The sequence below is a fragment of the Zalophus californianus genome, chromosome 5 (assembly GCF_009762305.2).
Source record: "Zalophus californianus isolate mZalCal1 chromosome 5, mZalCal1.pri.v2, whole genome shotgun sequence".
Lineage (NCBI taxonomy): Eukaryota > Metazoa > Chordata > Mammalia > Carnivora > Otariidae > Zalophus > Zalophus californianus.
Window position 1 is genome coordinate 28088759 of NC_045599.1, and position 27455 is coordinate 28116213.

General features: G+C 41.1%; 3 protein-coding genes across 7 annotated transcripts in view; all 3 read left to right on the forward strand.

Annotated features, from left to right (window-relative positions):
• Window positions 1–5398, forward strand: part of SEC24A (SEC24 homolog A, COPII coat complex component) — a 69377-nt gene extending 63979 nt beyond the window's left edge. For all 4 annotated transcript variants that reach the window (XM_027605157.2, XM_027605158.2, XM_027605159.2 and 1 more), the window contains 4 exons: window positions 539–643; window positions 964–1056; window positions 1744–1847; window positions 2366–5398. In XM_027605157.2, the coding sequence (XP_027460958.2) occupies window positions 539–643; window positions 964–1056; window positions 1744–1847; window positions 2366–2480 (417 nt within the window). In that variant the 3' untranslated portion in view covers window positions 2481–5398. The remainder of the gene's footprint in view (window positions 1–538; window positions 644–963; window positions 1057–1743; window positions 1848–2365) is intronic.
• Window positions 5399–9382: 3984 nt separating this feature from the next.
• CAMLG (calcium modulating ligand) lies at window positions 9383–20597 on the forward strand. Its single transcript, XM_027606957.2, has 4 exons — window positions 9383–9678; window positions 11561–12021; window positions 13772–13837; window positions 19975–20597. The coding sequence occupies exons 1-4, from the start codon at window positions 9507–9509 to the stop codon at window positions 20164–20166; spliced, it is 891 nt and encodes a 296-aa protein (XP_027462758.2). The 5' UTR covers window positions 9383–9506; the 3' UTR covers window positions 20167–20597.
• Window positions 20598–25711: 5114 nt separating this feature from the next.
• The window catches only part of DDX46 (DEAD-box helicase 46), a 75580-nt gene continuing 73836 nt past the window's right edge, over window positions 25712–27455 (forward strand). For both annotated transcript variants that reach the window (XM_027605413.1, XM_027605414.1), the window contains exon 1: window positions 25712–25919. In XM_027605413.1, coding sequence (XP_027461214.1) covers window positions 25903–25919 — 17 coding nt within the window. In that variant the 5' untranslated portion in view covers window positions 25712–25902. The remainder of the gene's footprint in view (window positions 25920–27455) is intronic.

Genomic DNA, 27455 nt, shown 5'->3' on the forward strand with positions numbered 1-27455 from the left:
GGTTGTTCAGCCTGAGGTCCCAACTGCAACTTTAGGCACAGAGTGACAAACTGGATACAATTCAGTATTTCTCATAGCAGCTTCAGGATTTGGCAGCAGCTGCAGAGCCTGATAAGATGTGTGGCAGGGGTCTGCAGATTTTGCTGAATTTTGTGTGGGCTTGCCACCTCAGGCTGTGTTGCCTGGTTTTGCTCCCCATGGGCATTTGGTCTGATAAAAAGTTTAGTTTTTCTCCCTTGACATGAAGGAACCCATCTTGTCAGCTGTTGCTGTCTAATTATTGGGGTATTTTATTCTTACTTGTATGAAAAAGCTGTAACTTTTTGGGGGCACCTGGGTGGCTCTGTTGGTTAAGTGTCTGACTCTTGATTTCGGTCAGGTCATGATCTCACGGTCATGGGATCGAGCCCCACATTGTGCTCCACCCTCAGTGGGGAGGGAGTCTGGTTGAGATTCTCTCTCCCTATCCCTCTGCCCCTCCTCTCTTTCTCTCTCAAATAAAGTCTAAAAGTTTAATTTTTTTTGCTTAATTCCTCAGGGAGCACTCAGCATCAACGATCGCACCATACCTCAGCCACCTATTCTTCAGCTTTCCGTGGAGAAGCTGAGCAGGGATGGAGCTTTCCTCATGGATGCAGGCTCTGTGAGTAGTCTGGCTGATCTGGATCGTTTTCTCTGCACACTATTATACCTTCATTCCCTTTAATATCTCTTTTCCTGAACAAGTTGTATGCTATTTAATCTATATTTTATTATGAGCCACCTTCTCCCTCCATAGCCTCTTTTCATGATAAGCATAAATGTCTCATCATGGTAAAAAGTAATTATTAGTTCAGTTGAAGATTGTATAATCTTACTAAACGAATTTACCATTTTGATCTTTTAAAACATACTCAGTGGTAAAGGTGAGTCAGCAGCTCACTGTTAATTCATGTCTCAAAATGATTTTCTTCCTGTTCCCAGGTACTGATGCTTTGGGTTGGAAAAAATTGTGGACAAAATTTTCTCAGCCAAGTTCTAGGAGTTCAAAACTATGCATTAATTCCACAGATTATGGTAAGACTGTCTTAACATGATTGTGGTAGACTTACAGGACCATTTCATTGGTCTATGTATGGCAGGGTCCTTTTTTTTTTAAGATTTTATTTTTATTTATTTGTCAGAGAGAGAGCACAAAGTAGGGGGAGTGGCAGGCGGAGAGAGAGAAGCAGACTCCCCACTCAGCAGGGAGCCCAATCTGGGACTCGATCCCAGGACCCCAGGAGCACGACCTGAACCAAAGAAATACGCTTAACGACTGAGCCACCCAGGCATCCCTGTGGCAGGGTCCTTTTAATTGCTGCTTTGGAGTAAGAACTGATCTAATTGCCACATAAGCAAATGACTTGTGATCGGTGTCAGTTGGATTTATATATATTATTGAAGAAAGTAATAATGAACTCTGTCAGCAGCTCTGTAACCATGGACAAGTCACTAACGGCCACATTTGTAAATTAAGATTGTTCTTGCTTATGGAGGAGTAACTGAAATGATCCACGAGAAAGCATTTGTTTAGCTCTATAGCATTTGTTTGGATAATTTTCGATTTTAAAAGTTAGAATTAGGTAGGGGAGCCTGGGTGGCTCAGTCAGTTAAGATCTCTAGGTGATTCATATACATGATAAAGTTTGAGAAGCACTGTAAATGATGCCTTAGATATGTGGATTCAAAGTAAGCTGAATATTGCTGGTTTTTGTTTAATAGACAGACCTTCCAGAACTTGAGACACCAGAATCTGCCAGAATAATAGCATTCATCTCTTGGCTTAGAGAGCAGAGACCATTTTTCCCCATACTTTATGTAATAAGGTAAGTTGAATTTTTCATATACTAATAGTGAAATAATTTGTTTAGCTTTACAAGGACCTATTTTTTTTTTTTTTTTTAAATGGTGCCTTTGCTTTAAAGATTTTATTTATTTATTTATTTATTTATTTATTTATTTATTTATTTATTTGAGAGAGAGAATGAGAGAGAGAGAGCATGAGAGGGGGGAGGGTCAGAGGGAGAAGCAGACTCCCTGCTCAGCAGGGAGCCCGATGTGGGACTCGATCCCGGGACTCCAGGATCATGACCCGAGCCGAAGGCAGTCGCTTAACCAACTGAGCCACCCAGGCGCCCTACAAGGACCTATTTTGAGTCATATGTGACTATTGCTTAAGCAAACCCTTCAGAAAAAAAGAAAAATGAAGTTTCAATAAATATTACTCAATTATGCTTTATATGCAATTACTAGTAAAGAGTATGTTAAAAGCCTCATGACAAATCCACTTTATTTTACTATTACATTTTATCTAATGTATATATTTTTGTCTTTTATTCCTCAGGGATGAGAGTCCAATGAAAGCAAACTTCCTTCAAAACATGGTAGAAGACAGAACAGAATCTGCATTATCATACTATGAATTCCTCTTGCATATACAACAACAAGTGAACAAATGAACAAATGAAGATATTTGACTTAAAGTCATGATTATGCAGTACACCTGAGAATGTGTAATACTTTCCTTTTCTATTAGGTTTGTGGACTAATGTGATGATTGTATGTTCTCACTGTGATTTCAACAAACTATAGCAAATAAAGGACCACAGCAGAGAATCAAACATGCTACTCTGAAATACTGTATTTTTCAAATCAAAATATATCTACGTACATTTGATTGGTTACTTTTTTCCTTTGCTGCCAATAACGTTTGAATTGTTATGGATTGAAATAGGATGAGACAATATTGCAGAGGCAAAGTACATTTTGTAAAATAAAGACTTCTGTGTTTCAAATGTATATTTCTCATTTTTTCCTGAAATTTTGGCTGCTACATCTACAACCTCACAAGACTTAAGCGTTGCAGGGATGTTACAAATCCATTGATAAATGATCTTTTTAAAATCCAAAAAATTTCAGAAGTAAATAGTATGTAGAAAAGCTAGAACCCATCCCCCACACCTGTTTGTTTTTGTTTTTTTTTAAGGAAGAAAAAGGATCATCATGTTAACTAAAACTAGAGTAAACTAACTCTAGACTAGTTTGAGAAGAATATGAATAATACAGTTGAGCTTTAAAATCTGTCAGTATTCTCTATACTTGAAGAACAAAGTCACTTTGATTTAAAGTGAAAACTAATTAAGTGGTTTTCTGATTTGACTGCAGAAGACTTGGTTGGACCCAGTATCATATTCTGCAGTGAAAAGAATTAGCTGTCTTCATAAATACATTGGGACTGGCAATGATAATAGGGAGATGAGAAACTTTGGTTATCTTGATCCTTGAAGTGGGCTTTGGTTCATTTCTGCTCTGTGATGTATAATAAAAGTGGTATATTGGTGAATTGATGAATTAAATTAAAGGTTTTTAAAATTCTGTCTCAAATGCATAACATTTTTCTAAGGAGTTTAATAATTGGAAGCCGCTCATAAGATATTTATTCTTGGATATTAAACTTATTAAAGCATGAATGCTGCTGTTTGATTTGGTGGATATTAAGATTACACAAATCCAATATATTGAAGTTATGGTAGAAATGTGATTTCTGAACATGCTCAAGAGACTGCTTTTTTGATTGAGCCAGAGAAATATTATAGTCAAAACCATTGAGTGGATTTTGTTTACAAATAGGTAAATTATACATTTGTATATTTTAAGTGCTGAGATAGGATATCTTTAAAAGAGTTTGGCCCATTTTTCACAGATTCACCTTGTCTTGTATGAACTTCTTAACGTAAAAGTTGTTCATGTGTAATACTTGATGAAAAGATTTTTGTTTCTTTGTTTTAATGGGTTAGAAAAATGTGTTTACAATCTTGGTCTCATACGATCACCAATGAAATAGTAACTTTCAGGTTTACATCAGTATGAGCTGACTTTAACTGAGTTGTTTGGGGATAGGGAAGAATCAGGTCCCATTAGAGTATACACTACTGCTTGACTGCTGGATCAGACTAATTGTTTGGGTTTTATAGGAATATCATCTCCCTTAAGCAGTATTAAGGTTTATCTTCAGTATGCGAGTGGTACATTGAACTGGAAATTTTCTTGAAAGCTGCTTCATTATTATTAGGAAGCAATTTTCAAGTTGTAGCAAATTAAAAAGATTTATATTTTCCCCTCTTTTAAAGAAACAGAGTCATCCTTGTGCACTGATGTTTCTTAAAATAACTGAAATTCTTGTGCTTGCTTCGGCAGCACATATACTAAAATTGGAACGATATTAAAATAACTGAAATTCTCTTCTTAATGTGAATTGTAAATGTTGATATTTGTAGGTCCTTTCTTAATAGTAGAGAAGAACCTTCCAGAGGGAAAAATTTGTGCTTCTAGGGACAGTGATCTTCCTTGTGCCTCACTTTAGAACCCTAAGTGGGTATGACTCTTGTTATTGCCACATGCTTTGTTAGTATATTTCACAAATTTACTTCTAAAATTTCACTTTAAAAATTATTTTAGATAGTGTATAACATGTGCAATCCAGAATAATTTTATAATAGGCAGGTCATAAAAAACATTATTTTAGTTAAGATTCATAATATTTGTTCTCTGGTAATGAGAGAATGAATGAACCTTTTGGAGATACTGATATTAAGCAATTTTTTTTTGCAATACTGAATGTGTTTTTTAGCTTGATTTTTTTTTTTTTTTGCAGTAGGGCACTACCTATCTCATCTTGTATTACTTTTTGATGTAAAGCAACTAATATTTACACTATGCCATATTTTTTTTATTGTAGTTGTAAATTATGAACGATCCTCGAATTTTCTACAGATCTACAACTACTAAAGTAACAGACAAGGGCAATCTTGGTATCTAAATCTGAGCATGGCAATTCTACCATAAAAAGTACTCTATTTTTCTAATTTCTAGGATTTTTAAAATAACATTTCTGTACGTCTGACATTAATATTTACTCAAGCTGTGTACCATTTTAGTTTGCATATACTTCATTGTTTTAATTTAATGTAATGTATTGAGTCTAACAGACTGTTTTACAATAATTAGAACAAAGGATTTATTTCTTCTAATCAAAGATGCATAACAGCTCTTATCTAGGGGACCATCAAATGTGATTTCAAGATTTTGTTAACTATTTCAAATATAATCCTTATATAGAAATTTTAATTTTGTAAAGTAGTGTATAATATTGTAACATTAAATTCTTGTTTCAAATTCAAATATGTATTGATCTTCAATTGTGTTAAATCTTGCTTCTCTTAAATATTAGAGACAAGATTTGTCTTCCTTTTTACAGTTTGTAATTTTCACTGTTTTATTCCTGTAAAAAAAAGTCATTTGTAACCCATGCAAATAATCGTTTGAACTGTGCTAACTTATCAATTTGGCTATTCAATAAAGTTATTGAAAGAGCTTACATATAGTGACCTGTTATTTAAAGTGTTATGGATAACCTGCCAGTCACTGAATTGTGCCATGTTGTACACCCAAGTCAAGTCAATGGAAGGCTTTGGCTGAAAGCGCTTTGCATCTAAGCTGATGTCTGGGAGGTCATAAACCGAATTCCTGATGCTCACTTCTCAAGGACTGCTGGATTTAAAATTCTAGATTGAAAGGTTTTTTTTTTTTTTTTTAATTCTTTTAATTCTAACATGTTTAAGACGGTACTCCATTGTCTTCTGGACCCTATGGTTATTGATAGGATGCCTACTGTCAATCTAAATGTTACTTTGAAGGTTATCTGTTAGCTTTCAAGATTTTTTTTATCCAGGGCGCCTGGGTGGCTCAGTCGTTAAGCGTCTGCCTTCAGTTCAGGTCATGATCCCAGGGTCCTGGGATCAGCCCCCATCGGCCTCCCTGCCCAGTGGGGAACCTGCTTCTCCCTCTCCCACTCCCCACTTGTATTCCCTCTCCTGCTGTCTCTCTGTTAAATAAATAAAAATATTTTTAAAAAAAGATTTTTTTAAATCCTTAATATTCTATAGTTAGGCTATTCTGAGTTTATAGTTTATCTTGCTTGTTTTTCAGAGCACATTTTAATCTCAAAATCCTCATGTATCTTGAACTATGGAAAATTCTCAGCCATTTTTTTAAAGATTTTATTTATTTGAGAGAGAGCATGGGGAGAGAGGGTCAGAGGGAGAAGCAGACTCCCCCCGCCAAGCAGGGAGCCCGACGTGGGACTCCAGGACCATGACCTGAGCGGAAGGCACTCACCCAACTGAGCCAGATGCCCGCCATTTATTTTTTTTTAATTAATTTTTTAAGATTTTATTTATTTATTTGACAGAGAGCAAGCACAAGCAGGAGGAGATGCAGGCAGAGTGAGAGGGAGAAGCAGGCTCCCCGCTGAGCAGGGTGCCTGATGCAGGACTCGATTCCAGGACCCTGGGATCATGACCTGAGCTTAAGGCAGACACTTAACCAACTGAGCCACTCAGGCGCCCTCTATGGGTGTTCTTAGTTGCATTTTCTAGCCCCTTCCCCAAAACTAGGGCTCATAGTGGTGTTTTAGGGTTCCCGTCCTGCAGTGATTTGGGGATATCACCATTTCAGTCACCAGCAGTGGGAAGACTAGTTGCTGCCTTCCTTTCTGCCTCCCAACTTAAGAGCTGAAGCCCAAGGCTATGTGGGTCAATAGCAAATGATATCTTGAATATTTTTGGAGGGAGGGAAAACCTCATGCAGTAAGTGTAGCCTCTGTGTCCCTGTGTATTGTGCGACTCACTTTTAGTGCTTTTTAGCCCACAGAATGTGCTATCATTACCTGCTTCTGGACCTGCAGCCCAACAGGCACCTGACTTTAGCTCTGCAGTGCTGTTTCTGATACTTTTTATCTGCTAAGATGTTTCTCTTGTTTTTGAGTCTTGCTATTTTTTCCCTTCATATTTTTAGCTGTTGTTATTTCTGTGTGGAGTAAAGAGGGGTCCAAGCATGAACTTACTGCCTAAATTTAACCCCAGAAATTGAATTCTAGTTTCATCACTTATGGCTCAATCTTTTCAGCTTTGTAGCTACACTTTATCAATAAAGTATTATTACTAGCCTGCCTAAACAATGCTACATAAAAATTAAAAAAACAGGGGCACCTGGGTGGCTCAGTTAGTTAAGTGTCTGCCTTCGGCTCAGGTCATGATCTCCAGGTCCTGGGATCGAGTCCCGCATTGGGCTCCCTGCTCAGCAAGGAGTCTGCTTCTCCCTCTCTCTCTCCTTGTGCCTCCCCTCTTGGTTGTGCGCTCTCTCCCTCTTTCTTTCTCCCTCTCTCAAATGAATAAACTTTTTTTTAAAGATTTTATTTATTTATTTGACAGAGACACAGCAAGAGAGGGAACACAAGCAGGGGGAGTGGGAGAGGGAGAAGCAGGCTTCCCGCTGAGCAGGGAGCCTGATGCGGCTCTCGATCCCAGGACCCTGGGATCATGACCTGAGCCGAAGGCAGACACTTAACCATCTGAGCCACCCAGGCGCCCCAAAGTGGTAAATTTTTTAAAAATGAATGGGTTTGCCCTTGTAAAGTCCATAGCGAGAGAGACAGTAATTAATAATCTTAAGTATGCACATCATTTACCAAAGAATCACTTATTGAGAAGTACTAGGGAGTTTAATCAATAAACTACAGAAACCCCACAGGGAAATGGTTCCCCAGAGATAAGTAAGCATATAACATGAAATCTTCACACTTTTAATTCTTACCAAACTAAAGGAGCTATCATGCACCTAAGCAGATAAAATTTAAATTTGGATTCTATAGGCTCTCTTAAATGAAAAAAATATTGTTTATCCTGGAATTGTATTTGGTTTTGGTTCATCAGAACTATACGTCATTAAGTTCTGCACATTTATTATACTTAACAATTATTCAGTTTTAGAAGTTTGTTTTTTCTTTTAAGACACAGCTATGTAGGTCTGTACACACAGGCAGGGCAACCTTTTAATGCTTTGTCATTAACTAGGGCACGTCCTTGGGATTTAGCTTTTATCCAATCAAGGGAGAAAGTCCGTGTTTATACCTTGGCTCCTCTTGTTACTGAAGACAAAAGATAAATTGTTATTAGATTTTTTTACACTTTTTTCCTCAAACTTTTCTGTCTGTACAGGGTAAGGGGACTAACAGTTAAATATAGTATTTCGTTACCTTCTGTTTAGGCCGGGTTTCACTTGCTCCCTGATTTTGAGCATGATTGTGTAGCAGGCTTCATTGCAGGAGACCCACTAGATTGCTTCACCCTCTGCAGCCTCAGGTGTCAAGCACTTACTGCGCCCTCTCACAAAGGGTTGACGGATGATTGAATTCCTTCATTCTTTTATTCATTCACTTCGTCTTTATGACTAATACTTGCATAGCAAATGCAGGGCTGCCTTATGACTTTCATGTACCCTACCACTTTGCTTTAGTGGGCCCCTTCCTCCAGAGAGGTTTTTTTTTTTTTTTTAGTACGCTACAGGCCCAGTGCCAGCCCAGCTCAGAACTTGAACTCAGGACCCTGAGATCAAGACCTGACCTGAGATCAAGGGTCAGCGGCTTAACTGAGCCACCCAGGTGCCCCCATAAAGGCATTCTTCTTATTATATTTTATGACTGTTAAGGATAACCACAATCCACGCTGGATTCATTATTATGTTAATTATTATCATTACACGTTTCTTCTGACTTTAAAAGAATTTAAAATTAGAACATTTCTTCGGGTCCCTAATACTATCATGGCTCTCAACACTGCCTTGTAAGTCAGCCGGGCTGAGTGCTCACGCTGTTCCAGGAGTTGCAGTTAAAAACACTCCTCCTGGAGCCTACAGTCTAGCTAGGGAGAAACAGACAGTAAAATAAGTACATTTAGCTTGCGAGTCGGTTAAGAAAAATAAAGCAGATAAGGAGAATATGGAGTCTTGAGAAGGGTGGAGATTTAGGTAGAACGGACAGGGAAATCTTCACTGGGAAAGCCGTGAACAAAGACATGAAGAAGGCCTGGAACATGCCAGGTGTATATATGGAAGAAAAGCGACTGAGGAGAAAAAAGAAATCAGCGTGAAGAACAAATCCTAAACGACTCTCCCTAAAGCGTCGCTCCCGAGTTACGTATGTCCGGAGTTCACAAATGAGGTCGCAGAAGGTCACTAGAAACAAGTGCCCGCCGCAGCAACCTCCATTTTGCTTTTGGGCACCAACCTCAGGTGGATTTACGCCTGGCCGCATTCCTTTTCCTCTCGTTAGCATGGAGGCCGGTTTTCTTCACGTCCGAATGAACATCAGAGAAGCCCGGTGGCGGGGGCAGAGGAGCAGCGAGGGCCAGCCCAGGCAGAAAGAACTGGGGCGGTCCAGTCTGCCCTCATCCAAGATGGCGGCACAAGCCTGGCGCTTTGTCCGGTCGGCGGCGCACGTGCTTAGCCCGCCTCTCGGGCTTGGCGCTCGGGGGCGGGTCTACGGCGGGGGGGGTGGGCTCGCGCCCTGCGGCCTGTCCTTAAGTCATCTGCGCCGCGGCTGCCACCTCCACCACCACTTTTAGCATTTCTTGGTTTGGGTCGGGAGGATGGAGCCTGTGACCGTCGCGCCTGACAGCGGCGACCGGCCGGGGGCTCCGGCGACCTCAGGCCTGTCGGCTTCCCAGCGTCGGGCCGAGCTGCGGCGGAGGAAGCTGCTTATGAACTCGGAACAGCGCATCAACCGGATCATGGGCTTTCACAGGCCCGGGAGTGGCGCGGGTGAGAGCCTCCCGTCTCCCCTCACTCTCCGGCCCACCGCTTTGAGTCTTCAAGATTATTCTTGCTTTCCCTCAACGCCCCGCTGGCCTTTTGACAGAGCTCTACTCTGTGACCTCCCCTCTTGTCTCCGCTTCTTAGGTGATGTCCCAAGTTCTCACTTAACCCCCGGACGTTTCTAGTCCCTCTCCTCAATTTTCCGTGGGCTTCGCTCCGAGATTGTCCCCATCTCTGCCCCAGGCTGCGAACCCTTGGCTCCTGAGTCCCTACCTATGCCATGGTGCCCTCTACCCAGTTATGCTAGAGAGCCCCTTTTTCGTTCCCCACGCCCTCCCTTCTCTTGAAGGGCGCACCTTTTATCCCTTGTCAGATTGCTCTAATGTGCCCCTCAGGAAAATGGCTTTCCTTTATTTCTCTTCAAAATGCTTTTTCCCTTCCAGTGCCTTTCCTAGCGTCTGTCTTCCTTCTTTTGCCTTTCGCTGTTATTCTGTCGCCCCTCCGGAGCTTGTGTTTACTGAACTGCTCCCTGGTCCTTCCTACGTGGAAATGGGACTCTTATGGTCCTATCCTGGTCTGTGTCAGTGTCCTCAACACTGTCATCTACAGGCTTTTTCTACAACAGGAAAATAAGACTGGGTGACCATTATTTGTACCCCCAACAAGTGGGACGTGCCCACCTAAGGTCTTCTCTCCTAGTGTGCTGAGATTGATGTGATTGATGTCAGGAACCGCATCTTATTTTACTTATTTTTTTTTAAAGATTTTATTTATTTGACAGAAAGAAGATAGTGAGAACAGGAACACAAGCAGGGGGAGAGGGAGCGGGGGAAGCAGGCTTCCCGCGGAGCAGGGAGCCCCAGGCGGGGCTCGATCCCAGGACCCTGGGATCATGACCTGAGCCGAAGGCAGACACTTAACGACTGAGTCACCCAGGCGCCCCAAGGAACCGCATTTTAACCCTAAAGAGAGTTGCTCATTTCTCGCCCATTGCGAGTACAATTCAATGAATATTCATGTGAATGTTTATTGAGCACTTAGTAGGTGCTAGTGTTCTCTAAGTTTCCATTGATTGCCTTTAGTAATTGACCTTTATTCAGTGTTTGCAGGCTACTTAAAGCTTTGTGATTTCTGTGGGCTTTAGATAGACAGCCCTGAACTTTTCAGATAGTTTACAAGTTACCAGGAAAGGTAAGAAGCACTATTTCAAATTCTTCTAGAATAGTTAGAAGACACATTTCTCTCTTTAATGATTAACAGCAGGATATTTATTCCAAAGGCATTTATTGTCCTTCTCAAGCTGTATTCCGTATTGTGTTCTTTTGCTTTGAAAATTCTGTCACTAAAGGTTTTGTTTTGCTTTTAAAGCAGAACAGCATCCTCAAACTGCTTAATTACCTACTAATGGCTCCCTCACTACACTAGGATTAGGGAACAGTAGCTTTACTGTAGGATATGCCACACCCTATGCTGACAGGACTCTGGATTCAGAAATGTAATATTAAAATACAGATTTTGAAAAACTTTAATGATTTTATATTTTAAACAAATAAGCTAGAGCAGGCAATCTAGTCATTCTTCTGGGATATATTATCCATGAAAACCTGGTCTTTATAGCTTGCTCCCTCCATGACCATCTTTACCAATTTGTCTGGTGGTCTTATCTTCCTGCTCCCAAAGTTTGGGTTGTATCCTCTGCAAGAATACCCTTTTGGGGTGATACATATTCTGAGGGTGTAGAGGAAGGAACCAGTTTATGTTTTACGCAGAATCAGTTTTTAGATTCAGAGACTGCAGAGTTCTAGCAGTAGCGGCATATTTTTTAATATTAATATGAAAGGTGTTTGCCAGTATATACTACATAAGGCTTCTAAATTTCTTTTCTCAGAAGAAGAAGGTCAAACAAAATCAAAGCAGCAGGACAGTGACAAACTGAACTCCCTCACCATTCCTTCAGTTTCAAAGCGAGTAGTGCTAGGGGATTCGGTCAGTACAGGAACAACTGACCAGCAAAGTGGTGTGGCCGAGGTAAAGGGGACTCAGCTGGGAGACAAACTGGACTCTTTCATTAAACCACCGGAGTGCAATAATGATGTAAACCTTGAGCTCCGGCAGCGGAATAGAGGGGACCTGACAGCAGACACTGTCCAGAGGGGTTCTCGCCATGGCCTTGAACAATACCTCTCCAGATTTGAAGAAGCAATGAAGCTACGGAAACAGCTGATTAGTGAAAAACCCAATCAAGAAGATGGAAATACAACAGAAGAATTTGACTCTTTTCGAATATTTAGATTGGTGGGATGTGCTCTTCTTGCCTTTGGAGTCAGAGCTTTTGTTTGCAAATACTTGGTAAGAAACATAATGGAAATTGCAAATTGGCTATAGAATGAGTGCTTTAAATCCATGGAATTGATTGCCAGTGTTAATATTTACCAGATTCATGTGGCTGCTTGGAGATATAAACTGCTGTTCACCTTAGATATAGATGAAATGTTCTGGTTAAATACAGAGCCCAATAATAATTGCTTAACTCTTTCTGTATTCTAGGTAGCATTCTGATGCTTTAAATGTATTAATTTATTGAACCTCATCCTTCTGACTTTGTGTTTTATAGATGAGGGAATGAAGACCCAGAGGTTAAATCATTTGCCCAAGGTCACATAGTTACTAAGTGACAGTTGGGCTTTAACACAGTCAGTTTCTTTCTAAAACCAAAGGGTAAAGTATCTACATGTACTATATATTAATTAGCACTTTTTAAAAAGATTTATTTATTTATTTACTTGACAGAGAGAGACAGCAAGAGAGGGAACACAAGCAGGGGGAGTGGGAGAGGGAGAAGCAGGCTCCCCACTGAGCAGGGGCCCAACACAGGGCTCAATCCCAGGACCCTGGGACCATTACCTGAGCCCAAGGCATACGCTTAAGGACTGAGCCACGCCAGGCGCCCCAATTACCACTTTTCAAATAATTTGAAACCTTAAAATACAGTTCTCATGGTCCTGAACATGATGTAATTTTTTTTGTGATTCAGCAAACACTTCAGCATTTTATAATGTATCATCATAATGGCAGTCCGTCATCTTTGTGCCAGGAGAAGTGGAAGAAAAGCATAGCTCATAGTTCAGTGTCTTGCTCTTAGAAGTATTTCCATTCACTAGACATTTTAAGAATACCTACCAAGTACCGGGCACATAGCAAATTTTTCAGATAATTAAAGATTATTATTCAGCAGGAAAGTTTTTTTAAATCTATTTTATGCAAATTTTTTTTTAAAGAGAATCTGTTGTACAGATCTGACATTAAATTGTCATAGCTTTCAGCATTTAATGAGATGTGTAGCTGCTTTTTTTTTTTCTTAAGGGTTCTGTGCTTTTAGGATTTTAAAGTTACGTCCTATTTATGTGTGAGGTTTTTTTGTTTGTTTGTTTTTTGAGGTTTTTTCCTATCAGATTTTCAGATGTTATTTCTCACTGCTTTCACTATATATCCATCTGGTAATGTTTGCTCTTTCACTCCCTTCATAATATTTTTAATTTTAGGAATAAATCTAAATCAATTATTGTTTGGGTCTTTTCGATTTTCTTGTGCAAGTAGCAAGACAACCACACCATTTTATCTATAGTAAGAATAGCTTGTCATTTGGATGCCAGCAGTATAGCTAATGAGATAATTTCTTGTCCCAGTGTCTGGCAATGTATGGCATCCAGTAAGTACCGGGCCTTTTCTGTGTGCTTGGAAATTGTTGGTTGATTACATCTAGATGAGAGACATGTTAACTGCATGATATATTATACATCTATCACCACTGAATACTTTAAATCATTTAAAGAATAAGTTTTTGTGAGAGTAGACATTTTGGGGAACATCGAAAGAATGTGACTTGACTTGAGAAACGTGTTTTATGATAAGGAGATCCAGTCCCTTTATTTTTTTCACCCTTGTACAGAAACAAGACTGCTTTCAGCCACTAAAATTAAATATATGTATATTTTTTTACAGTTTTTTTGCTTGGAATTTTATAGCTGCTGTTAGTTTGATTTGTTGTGATTTGAATGATGATGTTGGAAATAAATAATTTTATCTTCTATCTTCACAGTCCATATTTGCTCCGTTTCTTACTTTACAACTTGCGTACATGGGACTATACAAATATTTTCCCAAGGTAAATTAAAACTTTTTCTAAATTATGGTGATGTATTTAGACTGATTGATGACTAGATAATTTTAAGAACTTAAAAAAATTAGTCATTCTCATGTTCTGAATCAGTGCTACTAGAAGTGTCATTGGCCCACCAGTGCTGATCTTAAAAACTTTATTTCCGTTTGTAACAAGTTAAGTTCAGAACGTGAGTGATTAGAAACTTTTTGGCAATTTGACGTTGCCATAACATTTTTTTCATATTTTACAAAAATGTTGGTCTATCATGGACTGGGGGGAAGAACTTAACCACAGAGTTTGAATAATACTTTTCTGAGAAAATGTTCAGTTTAATTACTTAGTGAATTTATTAATACATTTTATCTGTAATAAAGGAAATTGATTTTAAAATGCATTCTTTTATCTTACTGTGCTCCTTACTGGATGCCTAATAACAATGCACTGTATCTTTAATGTCCAAGGGCCTGGTATTTCCAAGAATTATTTGGCCCAAATTGCAGAACAGAATCATGGACAGTGTCAGTGTTTACCTAGTCTGCTTAACTACAAAGGTATACACAGTTTTATGGGACTTGGCTGGCATAAAAAGTAACCTCACTGATGTAATTGAGTTTTGTGTGAGGGTTTTGGGTTTTTTTTAAGATTTTACTTAAGTTATTTGAGAGAGTGGGAGAGCGAGAGAGCATGATCGGGGCGGGAGGAGGGGCAGAGAGAGGAGGAGAAGCAGGGTCTCCACTGAGCAGGGAGCCCGATGCAAGGCACAATCCCAGGAACCTGGGATCATGACCTGAGCTGAAGGCAGATGCTTAACTGAGCCATCCAGTCACCCCTTATGTGAGTTTTTTACTGAAAAACAGCTACTTGGTCATTTGCTTAATCGTTTATAATGCACTGATAGACCTCATGTGTGTTTTCAATGGGTTTGAAACGTATTTATGAAGAGTCAAATAGGTTATATATACAAAGTAAAAGAATACAGAAAGAAATGTAATTTTATTTGTAAATTTAATTGAATTTTTTTGGATGATATAGATGTATATTTATTGAAAGACTGATTATAGTTTTACAATAGCAAAAGTTTTTTAATCTTTTTTTTAAAGATTTTATTTATTTATTCGACAGAGAGGGAGACATCGAGAGAGGGAACACAGGCAGGGGGAGTGGGAGAGGGAGAAGCAGGCTTCCCACTGAGCAGGGAGCCCGATGGCGGGGCTCGATGTGGGGCTTGATCCCAGGATCCTGGGATCATGACCTGAGCCGGAGGCAGACGCTTAACCGACTGAGCCACCGAGGCGCCCCGCAATAGCAAAGTTCAGAAACAGCAAAGATGCCTACTAATAAATGACTCATTAGATTATGGCATATCCATTCAGAATGATGAAGCTCTGATATATGGATAATGGTAAGCTTGCCAAGAAATATTAAGAGAAGAAAACAAAATGCAGAGTAGGAGCTATAGTATGCTACTTTTTTCATAAAAAGGAGGAAAATAGGGGTGCCTGGGTGGCACAGTTAAGCATCTGACTCTTGGTTTCAGCTCAGGTCATGACCTCAGGGTCCTAGGATTGAGCCCTGTGTCAGGCTGCACACTCAGCATGGAGTCAGCTTAAGATTCACTCTCCCTTTTCGCCTCCTGCTCGTGCTGTCTCTCTCTCTCAAATAAATGGATAAAATCTTTAAAAAAAAAAAAATACATATTTGATTTTCTTGTATATGTATGAAGAAACTTTGGAAGATTTTTTTTAAGATTTTTTTTTTTAATTTGAGAGAGAGTGAGCACATGTGGAAGTTGGGGGTGGGGAAGAGGGAGAAGCAGACTCCCCGCTGAGCAGGGAGCCTGATACACGGCTCAGTCCCAGTACCCTGAGATCATACCCTGAGCCAAAGGCATCTGCTTAACCAACTGAGCCACCTAGGCGCCCCTCAGCTCAGGTCTTGATCTCATGGTTGTGAGTTTGAGCCCCATGTTGGGCTCCACACTGGGCATGGAGCCTACTTTAAAAAAAAAAGAAAGAGAAGAAAAAAAAAATCTTTACAACCCTGAGATCAAGAGTCGCACACTCCCTTGACTGAGCCAGCCAGATGCCCCATATAACTCTGGAAGAATATTACATGAAATTAACAATGGTTATTTGTACTAGGAATGTGTATGTGTTACTAGGTAAATGGGGGAGAGAAAAGGAAGGGAGACTACTGTATACTTTTAACAAAACATTTTGGTGTAACTTTTTTTTTTAAGATTTGCTTATTTTTTTAAACTTTATTTATTTTAAAGATTTTATTTATTTATTTGAAAGAGAGAGAGAGAGCACAAGTAGGCAAAGCTTCAGGCAGAGGGAGAGGGAGAAGCAGGCTCTCCGCCGAGCAGGGAGCCCAATGTGGGGCTCGATCCCAGGACCCTGGGATCATGATCTGAGCCAAAGGCAGACGCTTAACTGACTGAGCCACCCAGGCACCGCTTATTTTTTATTTTTTAAGATTTATTTTATTTATTTCAGAGAGAGCGAGAAAGCATGTAGGGGGTGGGGAGGGAAGGGTAGAGGGAGAGAGAGAATCCCAAGCCGACTTCTCACTGAGCACAGAGTCCATCGGGCTCGATCCCAGGACCATGAGATGACAACCTGAGCCGAAATCAAAAGTCGGGTGCTCAACTGACTGAGCCACTCAGGCGCCCGATGGGCTTTTTTTAAGTTATCTCCACATTCAACATGGGGCTCAAACTCAGAACCCTGAGATCAGGGGTGCCTGGGTGGCTCAGTCGTTAAGCGTCTGCCTTCGGCTCAGGTCGTGGTCCCAGGGTCCTGGGATCGAGGCCGGCATCGGGCTCCCTGCTCCGCGGGAAGCCTGCTTCTCCCTCTCCCACTCCCCCTGCTTGTGTTCCCTCTCTCGCTGCGTCTCTCTCTGTCAAATAAATAAATAAAATCTTTAAAAAAAAACCCTGAGATCAAGAGTTGCATGTTCTACCAATGGAGCCAGCCAGGTGCCCCTTATGACAGTTTTTAAACTCACAGAAATGTTTAAAGAATTGTGCAGTGAACTCCCGTTTATACTTATTATCTAAATCTGTAATTAACATTTTGTTATATTATCATGCATCTATCCAATTTATCCATTTTCAATCCATCTTTTTTTCCCCCATCTTTTTTTTTACTTGATGTATTTCAAAATATGTTGTAGATGTCAGTATATTTTACCCCTACACATTTTGGCCTACATATCATTAACTACAATTTAATAGTGATCTGTGGTTCTTCTTCCTTTTTTTAAGGTAAAATTCTCATCCAGTGAAATGCTCAAGCTATTACTATACCATTTAATGAGTTTTGACAACCTATGAAACCCAGATCGTTTCAAGGTTTAGAACGTGAATGTTAGGACGTTCCACCATACCCCTTTCCAGTCAGCTTCAGCCCCTACACCCTGAGGCTCTGGTTTCCTATTTTTTTTTTTAAGATTTTATTTATTCATTTGAGACACAGAGATACAGAGAGAGAGCATATGTAGGGGGAGAGGCAGGTGGAGAGGGAGAAGCAGGCTTCCCGCAGAGCAGGGAGCCTGATGCACGGCTCAATCCCAGGACCCTGGGATCATGACCTGAGCTGAAGGCAGACGCTTAAGCATCTGAGCCACCCAGGCGCCCCAGATCTCATTTCCTTTTTCCCACCATAGATTAGTTTTTGCCTGTTTTAGTACTTCACTTTTTTTTTAAGATTTTAAGTAATCTCGGGGTGCCTGGGTGGCTCAGTCGTTAAGTGTCTGCCTTCGGCTCGGGTCATGATCCCAGGGTCCTGGGATCGAGCCCCGCATTGGGCTCCCTGCTCCGTGGGAAGTCTGCTTCTCCCTCTCCCACTCCCCCTGGTTGTGTTCCCTCTCTCGCTGTGTCTCTTTCTGTCAAATAAATAAACAAAATCTTAAAAAAAAAAAAAAGATTTTAAGTAATCTCTATACCCAATGTAGGGCTTGAACTCACAACCCTGAGATCAAGAGTTGCTCCACTGACTAAACCAGGTGCCCCTGTTTTAGTACTTCATATATATGGGATCATTCCTACACATACTTTTTTGTACAAGGCTTCTTTTATTCTGCATGATTTTGAGATTCATCCATGTTGTTGAGTGTATTGGGCCATCCCCCCCTTTGTTTTTTCTGAGTAATATTCCATTGTATGAATGTATCCATTTGTTTATCTGATCTCCTGTCCAGAGACATTTTGGTTGTTTCCAGTTTTTAGTTATGTCTAAAACAGCTGAGAATTTGTATGAATCTTTTTCTGTACATAAGCTTTGATTTCTCTTGGGTAACAGTAGGTTTTTATATTTAAAAAGTTTCTGGGGTGCCAGGGTAGTTCACTCAGTTAAGTGGCTGCCTTTGGCTTAGGTCATGACCCCAGGGTCCTGGGATTGAGCCCTGTGTTGTGCTTCGTGCTCAGTGGGTAGTCTGCTTCTCCCTCTCCCTCTGCCTCTTTTCCTTGCTCGTGCTCTCTCAAAAAATAAATAAAATTTTTAAAAAATCTTTAAATAGGTTTTTTAATCATGTGACTGGATCTGGTGATACCAGATCGACTAAGTAAATGAAAATTCAGCCTTAAATGCCTTTAAAAATTAGACAAGTGTGCCTGGGTGGCTCAGACGGTTAAGCGTCTGCCTTTGGCTCAGGTCATGATCCCAGAGTCCTGGGATCGAATCCCACATCAGGGAGCCTGTTTCTCCCTCTCCCTCTGACTGCTGCTCCCCCTGCTTGTACACTCTCTCCCTCTCTGTCAAAAATAAATAAAATCTTAAAAAATAAATAAAAAATAAAAATTAGACAAGAAAATTTCGTCAGGAAATAGATGTTCAGTGATACCCTACTGCATGTGTAAGAAGTATGAATTCCTTTGCGTGACCGCTAGAGCTCTACAGAATGTTCCTATGATTCTGTCACAGATAACTGTACTTTAGTGTGGCTATCACTCTTCTGACTTTTTTTGTCTAAGACTTACCTCCAATAAGATTTCTTCTCTCATTTTTGTCCATCTAAATCTTGCTCATTTTTTTTTTAAAGATTTTATTTATTTATTTCACAGAGAGAGAGACACAGCGAGAGAGGGAACGCAAGCAGGGGGAGTGGGAGAGGGAGAAGCATGCTTCCCGCTGAGCAGGGAGCCTGATGCGGGGCTCAATCCCAGGACCCTGGGATCATGACCTGAGCCGAAGGCAGATGCCTAATGAATGAGCCACCCAGGCGCCCCTAAATCTTGCTCATTCTTGAAGGCCTGTTTTTAATTTTACTGTCTTCTGAAATCCTTCCCTGGGCTTTCTTTATACACATAACACGGGAGTAATTTCTACCTTTTTTTTTTTAAAGATTTTATTTATTTATTTGACAGAGAGAGACAGCGAGAGAGGGAACACAAGCAGGGGGAGTGGGAGAGGGAGAAGCAGGCTTCCCGCTGAGCAGGGAGCCCGATGTGGGGCTCAATCCCAGGACCGTGGGATCACGACCTGAGCCAAAGGCAGATGCTTAACAACTGAGCCACCCAGGCGCCCCTAATTTCTACCTTCTTTGAGCCACTGTGCCATATATATATATATTTTTTAAAGATTTTATTTATTTATTTGAGAGAGAGAATAAGAGAGACAGTGAGCACATGAGAGGGGGGAGGGTCAGAGGGAGAAGCAGACTCCCCGCTGAGCAGGGAGCCCTATGCAAGACTTGATCCCGGGACTCCAGGATCATGACCTGAGCCGAAGGCAGTCACTTAACCAACTGAGCCACCCAGGTGCCCACACTGTGCCATATATTATTCATGTCCTTCATTTAGCAGTTACGTTCCCTGTAGAATGTTTTTCCTGTTTTTGTCTTGTGCTGTTGTATATATCTTAAATAGTTATTTATGTTTTGCCTTTCAAGATAAGACTGTTTTTTTCACTTTTGATAACATGAATGTTATGCAACAATGCAAACATAATATGCCTAGCAGTTTGCTGCTTTACATATTATATGCTTAATAAATGTTTGTTGATATATTACTGATTGATGTTCTGAAACTTCATTAATGGCTTTGTATCAGGCAAAAATAGCAGCACTGATAGTGTTTGTATAGAGCTAAAGTAGTCTTCTGAAAGCTGTAAGATTTATTGAAGTCTTTCTGTGTACAGGGTGAAAAGAAGATAAGGACAACCGTACTAACAGCTGCCCTTCTATTATCTGGAATTCCTGCTGAAGTGATAAATCGATCAATGGATACCTATAGCAAAATGGGCGAAGTTTTCACAGATCTCTGTGTCTACTTTTTCACGTTTATCTTTTGTCATGAACTCCTTAATTACTGGGGCTCTGAAGTACCATGAAGCTTGCAGCACTCAGCAGGAGAAGCTTACCAAAAAGCACCTTCTCTTCTACAGTGCAGTGTCTCTAAAGGAGGCAAATGGGTTTACACCTTTATGTAATTCTTGTACTTGATAGGGGTTGTAAATCATTTGATTAGGAATGGACTGGCAGGTTCCCTGATTTAAAAGCATTGAGTTTGTATTAATACTGATGTGAAGAATAGACTTCCATTGTCATTAATTGACTTTTCTTTGTTTAATTAGAATTCCTAGTCTCCACGTTTCTCTAACTTCTAAGATTTGTAATTCCTCTTTTGGGAGCTGAGCTGCTGCTTTTGGAGAGCAGATGAACACGGTCTCAGCCAGCCCCAAGGGCTGCAACTTGTATTTGTGTTGTTCTGTCCTGAGAAATGGAGCCATCTTCAAAATAAAATGAAAGAAACTGAACGGTCTAATGTTAAGTCTGCACGTGTTAACTTATAAGGACTAAATGAGGTAGCCAATTTTATCTTTTCTTGTTGAGTATCTTAATTTTTACTCCAGTGCAAAAAAGGAGTAATGAAAGAAATTAACATTCATACATGTGAAATTAGAAAGCATTTATGAAGGTATTTATTTTAATTTTTATTTATGGAAAGTTATTTTTAAATTTTTTAAAGATTTATTTATTTATTTATTTATTTTAAAGATTTTATTTATTTATTTGACAGAGAGAGAGAGCACAGGTAAGCAGAGAAGCAGCAGAGGGAGAGGGAGAAGCAGGCCCCCTGCTGAGCAGGGAGCCAGATGCGGGACTCGATCCCAGGACCCTGGAATCATGACCTGAGCTGAAGGCAGATGCTTAACTGAGCCACCCAGGTGCCCCTATAAAAGTTATTTTATTATCAAGCTCATAATTGGAAATTTTCACTTTTGAGTGTTCAATTTTTAGAAGTAAGATTTTTATTTTTATTATTTACTTTTTTTTTTTTAAGATTTTATTTATTTGACAGAGAGAGACACAGAGAGAGAGGGAACACAAGCAGGGGGAGTGGGAGAGGGAGAAGCAAGCTTCCTGCCGAGCAGGGTGCCCAATGTGGGGCTCGATCCCAGGACTCTGGGACCATGACCTGAGCCGAAGGCAGATGCTTAACGACTGAGCCACGTAGGCGCCGCTATTATTTACTTATTAAAGATTTTTTATTTTTAAGTAATCTGTATACCCACCATGGGGCTCGAACTCATGACCCCAAGATCAAGAGTCACATGCTCCTCCTACTGAGCCAGTCAGGTGCCCCTAGCAGTAAGGTTTTTTGTTTGTTTGTTTGTTTGTTTGTTTTAAAGATTTTATTTATTTGACAAAGAGAGACACAGCGAGAGAGGGAACACAAGCAGGGGGAGTCGGAGAGGGAGAAGCAGGCTTCCCGCCGAGCAGGGAGCTTGATGCGGGGCTCGATCCCAGGACCCTGGGACCATGACCTGAGCCTCAGGCATATGCTTAACGACAGTCACTCAGGCGCCCCAGCAGCAAGGTTTTTAAGCAAACTAGAATAGTATGATTAGTATGCATAAAAATTGGATTTGAAAATTGACTGCGATATGCAACCCAGTATCATAAATACCCTTTTAAATAACTTGGTAACACTATCATATTTGGAAGGTTATAAAACATTAAGCATTATATTGCTTAATATTACATTTCCTTAAAATTCTTGTATGGCCTATTTGATTAATCCTTGTGAAATTATAAACATCTATACCTTCTTCTTTATTATTCCCGAAGTCTTTATTTTTTTTAAAAGATTATTTATTTGACAGAACAGAAGCAGGGGGAGCAGCAGAGGGAGAGGGAGAAGCAGACTCCTTGCCAAGCAGTGAGCCCAATGTGGGGCTCCAGCCCAGGACCCTGGGATCACGACCTGAGTCGAAGGCAGACGCTTAACCCACTGAGCCACCCAGGTGCCCCCAAAGTCTTTATTTTTGTCATTTTACTTTGACCCAAAATAATAGAATATAACTATAATTAAGTGTGTTCCTCTGACTTAGGATAAGATTACTTACACATGTTCTTCCTGATTCCCTAATGAATCTAGTATTTAGAGGAGAATTAGAAAGCACCCTTGGATTTGTCATTTCCCCTCCCAGTCCCTGGGAAGACACTAGTGGTCCTCAATTGTACGTATTTACTTTTATTTCTTCTTTTATTTTTTTTGTTCTTTTGTTTCTTAAAAAAAGGCCTCATTTAGCTAGTTGACACATGTGAAGTTTTAATACTTATAGATCATTATCGAATCTCTTCAGAGAGAAGAGCTAGCTATAATATATCTATGTCTGTTGGTGCCACTTTTCTTTATTCAGCCAATTGGCATCTTCCTAATAATTTAAGAATGTTTAATAATACTGCACAGAAATGGCAGTTTCTTAGTGTTGGGAATAATTTTTTAGTTAAAAATTTTAAGGACTTGAAATGTATATGGGTTAAAACTAGATTGAAAAGTGACATCTTCAACCAGTAGCTTCCTAGTCTGATTAGTTGTGTAAATGGATGTATGTGCATTACCATTGGTACTAAAAACAGCAAGAGGGTTATGAGACAGAACTGGGTTAATTAAATCAAAATCTGCTTTGGAAGTCAGGGCATTTTGTTAAAAGTTATGTGTTGGAGACATACTGGACTATAATTACTTCTTTTACCCACCCTAATAGTTAAAAACAGCTTTTTCTGGGACATAGAATTGCTGTGAACTTTACATAAACATCTTGTGAATATAAAAAGCCTTTCAGGATTGTCACATGAATGGGTTCTCTCTTTTTTTTTTTTTTTCTTTTTGAATGGGTTCTCTTAAAAAGGAGTTATAGGGGCACCTGGGTGGCTCAGTTCGTTAGGTGTCTGGACTCTTGTTTTCTGCTCAGGTCATGATCTCAGGGTTATGAGATCCAGCCCCAGGTAGGGTTCCATGATCAGTGGGGAGTCTGCTTGAGATTCTCTCCCTCTCCCTCTGTTCCTCCCCCTACTAGCACCCTGTCTTTCTCCCTCTCTTTCAAATAAATCTTTTTTTTTTTTTTTTTTTAAAGAGGGAGTTAGAAATGATGTGTCTTGAAAACAGGTCTGGCCTGGGTATCAGATGCGTGGGTTACTGGTTCCAGTTTAGATTCCGAAAAGATTAGTGACCTAGGATTAAGTTTGTTTTTGTTTCCAGAGTCTCAGTTTTCGCAATTAAAATGACGAAATTCAAGTATGTGATTTTACAAAAATCTGTTCCAGCTGTAACATTCAGTTTTGTTTGGCCTCATCCAGTTTTATGGCTTCAAATACTGCATTCTTTTCTTTTAAGATTTTATTTATTTATTTGCATTGTTAAACGTTTTTTAAGATTTTATTTATTTGACAGAGAGAGATAGGGAGAGCAGAAATACAAGCAGGGGGTAGTGGGAGAGGGAGAAGCAGGCTTCTCGCCGAGCAGGGAGCCCAACATGGGGCTCGATCCCAGGACACTGGGATCATGACCTGAGCTGAAGGCAGATGCTTAACGACTGAGCCACCCAGGTGCCCCCCGCATTCTTCAACATTTTATAAACTGCTTATGACCCCTGTGTCTCAGACAAGTTCTTTTTTTTTTTTTTTTTAAGATTTTATTTATTTTAGAAAGAGAGAGATAGGGAGAAAGAGCATGAATGGGAAGGAGAGGGAGAAGCAGGCTCCCCACAAACAGGGAGCCTGACACAGGGCTCCATCCCAGGACCCCGGGATCATGACCTGAGCCGAAGGCAGACGCTCAACTGACCGAGCCACCCAGGCAGCCATCTCAGACAAGTTCTATTTCTCCCTTGAACTCCAGACTCCTGTATCTCCTACGTGGCCACTATCCCCTGGGTATCCAGCAGGCAGCTCAAACATCCCATCACTCTACCAGATCCACTGATTTTTCTCTTCATCCCCTGCCAAATTTGCTGCTTCCATGTCTTTCTCCAGAATATCACCGCAACCCACAGTAGCTCTGTTCAAAGCCCGAGAGTCATCTTTATGCCTCCCTTTCCCTCACAGTTCACATCCAACTTACCAGTTAGTGTTTGGGGAGCTGCCTCTGGAATACATCCAGAATCTGACTGCTTCTCAGTGTCTTCATGTTCAAGTCACTAGTGGTTTCCTATTTCTCTTAGATTGAAACCCATTCTTGTTACCTTTACCCACACAGAAGCAATGTAGAGTGGCTCTGATAGTTGCTGTCCATTCTGTCAGATATCAGGCCAAGCCTCTTTTATTCTGGGCATGGACGGTTCTGCTGCCACAGATGGGCAGGAAGGCAGAGAAGAAGAGCAGAAGCTCATCATGGTGTCTTAACTCCGTTTCTTCTTTTTTTTAAATCAAATTTATTGAGGTGAAATTTACATACAGTAAAATGTGCCAAGTTAAAGTTCACAGTTCATTGAGTTTTCAACCACCACAATCACAATCTAGAACTTTTCTTTCTTAGGTATAAGAATGTGAAATAGTACAGAGGCATGTAAACTATGAGAGCCTCTTTCTTCACTGCGTTACAGCTTTGTGTCAAAACAACTCAACATTTCAGTATGTTCTACTAGGTGAGTCATTCTCAACCTTGAGTGTACTTCAAAATCACCTAAGAAGCTTAAAAATTCCCAGTGCACAGGCAGCACTCCAGACCAAGTAAATCAGAATATCCATTTGGAACACATGCATCCATGTATATATTTATTTTTAAGATTTTATTTTTAGGTAATCTCTATATCTGACCTGGGGGTGAGTTCAAGAGCTGCAGGTTCTATAGACTGAGCCAACCAGATACCCCATCATGTATTTTTTTTCAAGACTTTTTTTATTTGAGAGAGAGAGAGAGTGAGTGAGAGAACATGAGAGGGAGGAGGGTCAGAGGAAGAAGTGGACTGCCAGTGAGGGGGGAGCCGAAAGTGGGGCTCCATCCCAGGACCGTGGGATCATGACCTGAGCCAAAGGCAGACGCTTAACCAACTGAGCCCCCCAGGAGCCCCCCATCATGTATTTTTTTAAAGCTTCCAAGCTCAGGCAATGTTGAGAACCATTATAATCTTAGGAATATATATTTGGCTCTTCCTCTTCTCCACCAACTTAACTCCGACTCAGTCTTCACATCTCACCTCAAAGGTAACATCCTCAGGTAACCCTTTCTGAACTCCTCTCCTATGCCGCAATCTCTTTTTTTGTATTACATTTGCTTGTGTTTTTAGTTATGTCTATATCCCCCACTAACTTGTAAGCTCCCCGGATGTTAAGACCTGCACCACACATAACAATACATATAAATGAATGAATGTATAAACGAGAGTGAATGGAGATGTTGATAGCACCACTCAGCTCAGGTTAAGGGGGACGGAATGCATATGGCGCCTCGGTGGCCCTTGCAGGAAAGACCTTTCTAGGGCCTGCAAAACCAGGGCGCCTTTCTCCACCGCACCAAAGGACACAAACTTTCAAGGCACTGCAGGGAAAACGCCGCCAAGGTCGCGTCTTTCGGCGCGGCCGGCGCTGGGCGGCCTCCAGCCGAGAGGGGGCGCTGTGGCGAGATAGCAGCTTCCGGCCCGCTTTTTCCTTCCCTTTGCCACGGGCACCAGCACGTCCTGTTTTCGCTGGCCGTTTTCGGATGGCCGCCGCTGCTGTAGCTGCTGGTTCCCCATAGTGCTGGTTCTCGTCCGGCTAGCCGAGGGCGGCGCGGCCTCCTCCTTTGTCCGGTCCTTCTGCGCGTTGTCCCAAAGGGCGCCGCTTTTCCCTCGGCGGGCAGCATGGGCCGGGAGTCACGGTGAGGCGGCGCGCCGAGCGGGCGAGCGGGCGGGCGGCTTTCTCGGGCTGGGGGAAAGAGGCGGGAGTTGAGGTGGCAGCGGGACCAGGCCTGAGCCGGTGCGGCCCCACGTGGGGCCGGCGCTGTCCGCGGCCACCGGAGAGGCAAGGAGACCTCGGCCGAGGAAGTGACTGTACTTGGGCGGGTGACGCTCACAGGGTTCCCTGCACTGCCATCGCCCGTTGCAGTCCCTGGAGCGGGACCACTCCTCCAGGGGGCCAGTGATCGGGCACCACATCCCGCCGTTTCCACGAAGCCCACCGTGATCCCTCAGTAGTGATCCCAGTTGAATTTCTTACCAGTTCGCGTTTTCCACGTTTCCTTGGCGCCGGTTGCTGTTTTAGTTCTTTGTGCGTGTCTGGTATTTTCCCAAGTCAGTTGAAAGCTGGAGACTAAACATTTTTACATCACCTACAACATTGAACATGACTAGGCTTTTAGTGGGCTACAATAAATACTTGTTTCATGGAGATTTATTTCGCAGATAGATATATTTCTTTGTTATGTGTTTTCTGTCCTTTTAAAACTGTGGATTGGGAGGTCTTATTAGAATTCTGATATTTGTTGGGGCGCCTGGGTGGCTCAGTCGTTAAGCGTCTGCCTTCGGCTCAGATCATGATCCCAGGGTCCTGGGATCGAGTCCCACATCAAGCCCCACATTGGCCTTCCTGCTCAGCGGGGAGCCTGCTTCTCCCTCTCCCACTCCCCTTGCTTGTGTTCTCTTCTCTCACTGTCTCTCTCTGTCAAATGAATAAATAAAATCTTAAAAAAGAATTCTGGTATCTCTTCAGAACTTTAGATTGTTACGTGGTTTGGGACCTTGAGGTTTTTACCTTAAAGATGAGTATTTGCTTTATATTTAGCAGTGAATGAAAGATCTTTTTTATCTGGGTTATAAATAATAAGTAATAGTAGTTTACTGAGATACAATTAATGTTCAGGGAAATGGATAAAACTTAGGGTAGAGCTAGATGATATTTAGCAGATCCATAAACTGAGTAACCATCGCCTGGATAAACAAAGAATAGTTGTATATTTACAGAGGATTTCTGTGCAGGTCTTTTAAATCTCCTTGAAGGCATTGCTGTTCATCCGGCTACTCAGACCAGAAACTTGGAAGTGATAGTTTATTTGATTAATTTTTCTCTCATACTGTCTAAACCCAGTAAGATTCTACACCCTGTCTCCATTTCTGCTCTCCCTGACTTAATCCAGGACCGAATCATTTAGTGCTTAGACTGCTACACTTGCCTCAAGTTGATTATCTTCCTGTGATCTTGCTCTCCTAATAGATTCCTCACACTGCAGCTAGAGTAACATTTGTGAAATAAAGATCATGTCATTCCTTTGTTTTCATCCCTGTTGGTTTTTAATGCTTCCAAGATAAAGTCAGACTCTTAAGCACAGCCTTCAGGGCCCTTCACAAGGAAGCCTCTTCCAGCTCTTTAGCCTTCTCCCCTGCCTGCATGGCTTGTGCTCTAGGTTAGTTCAGGAACT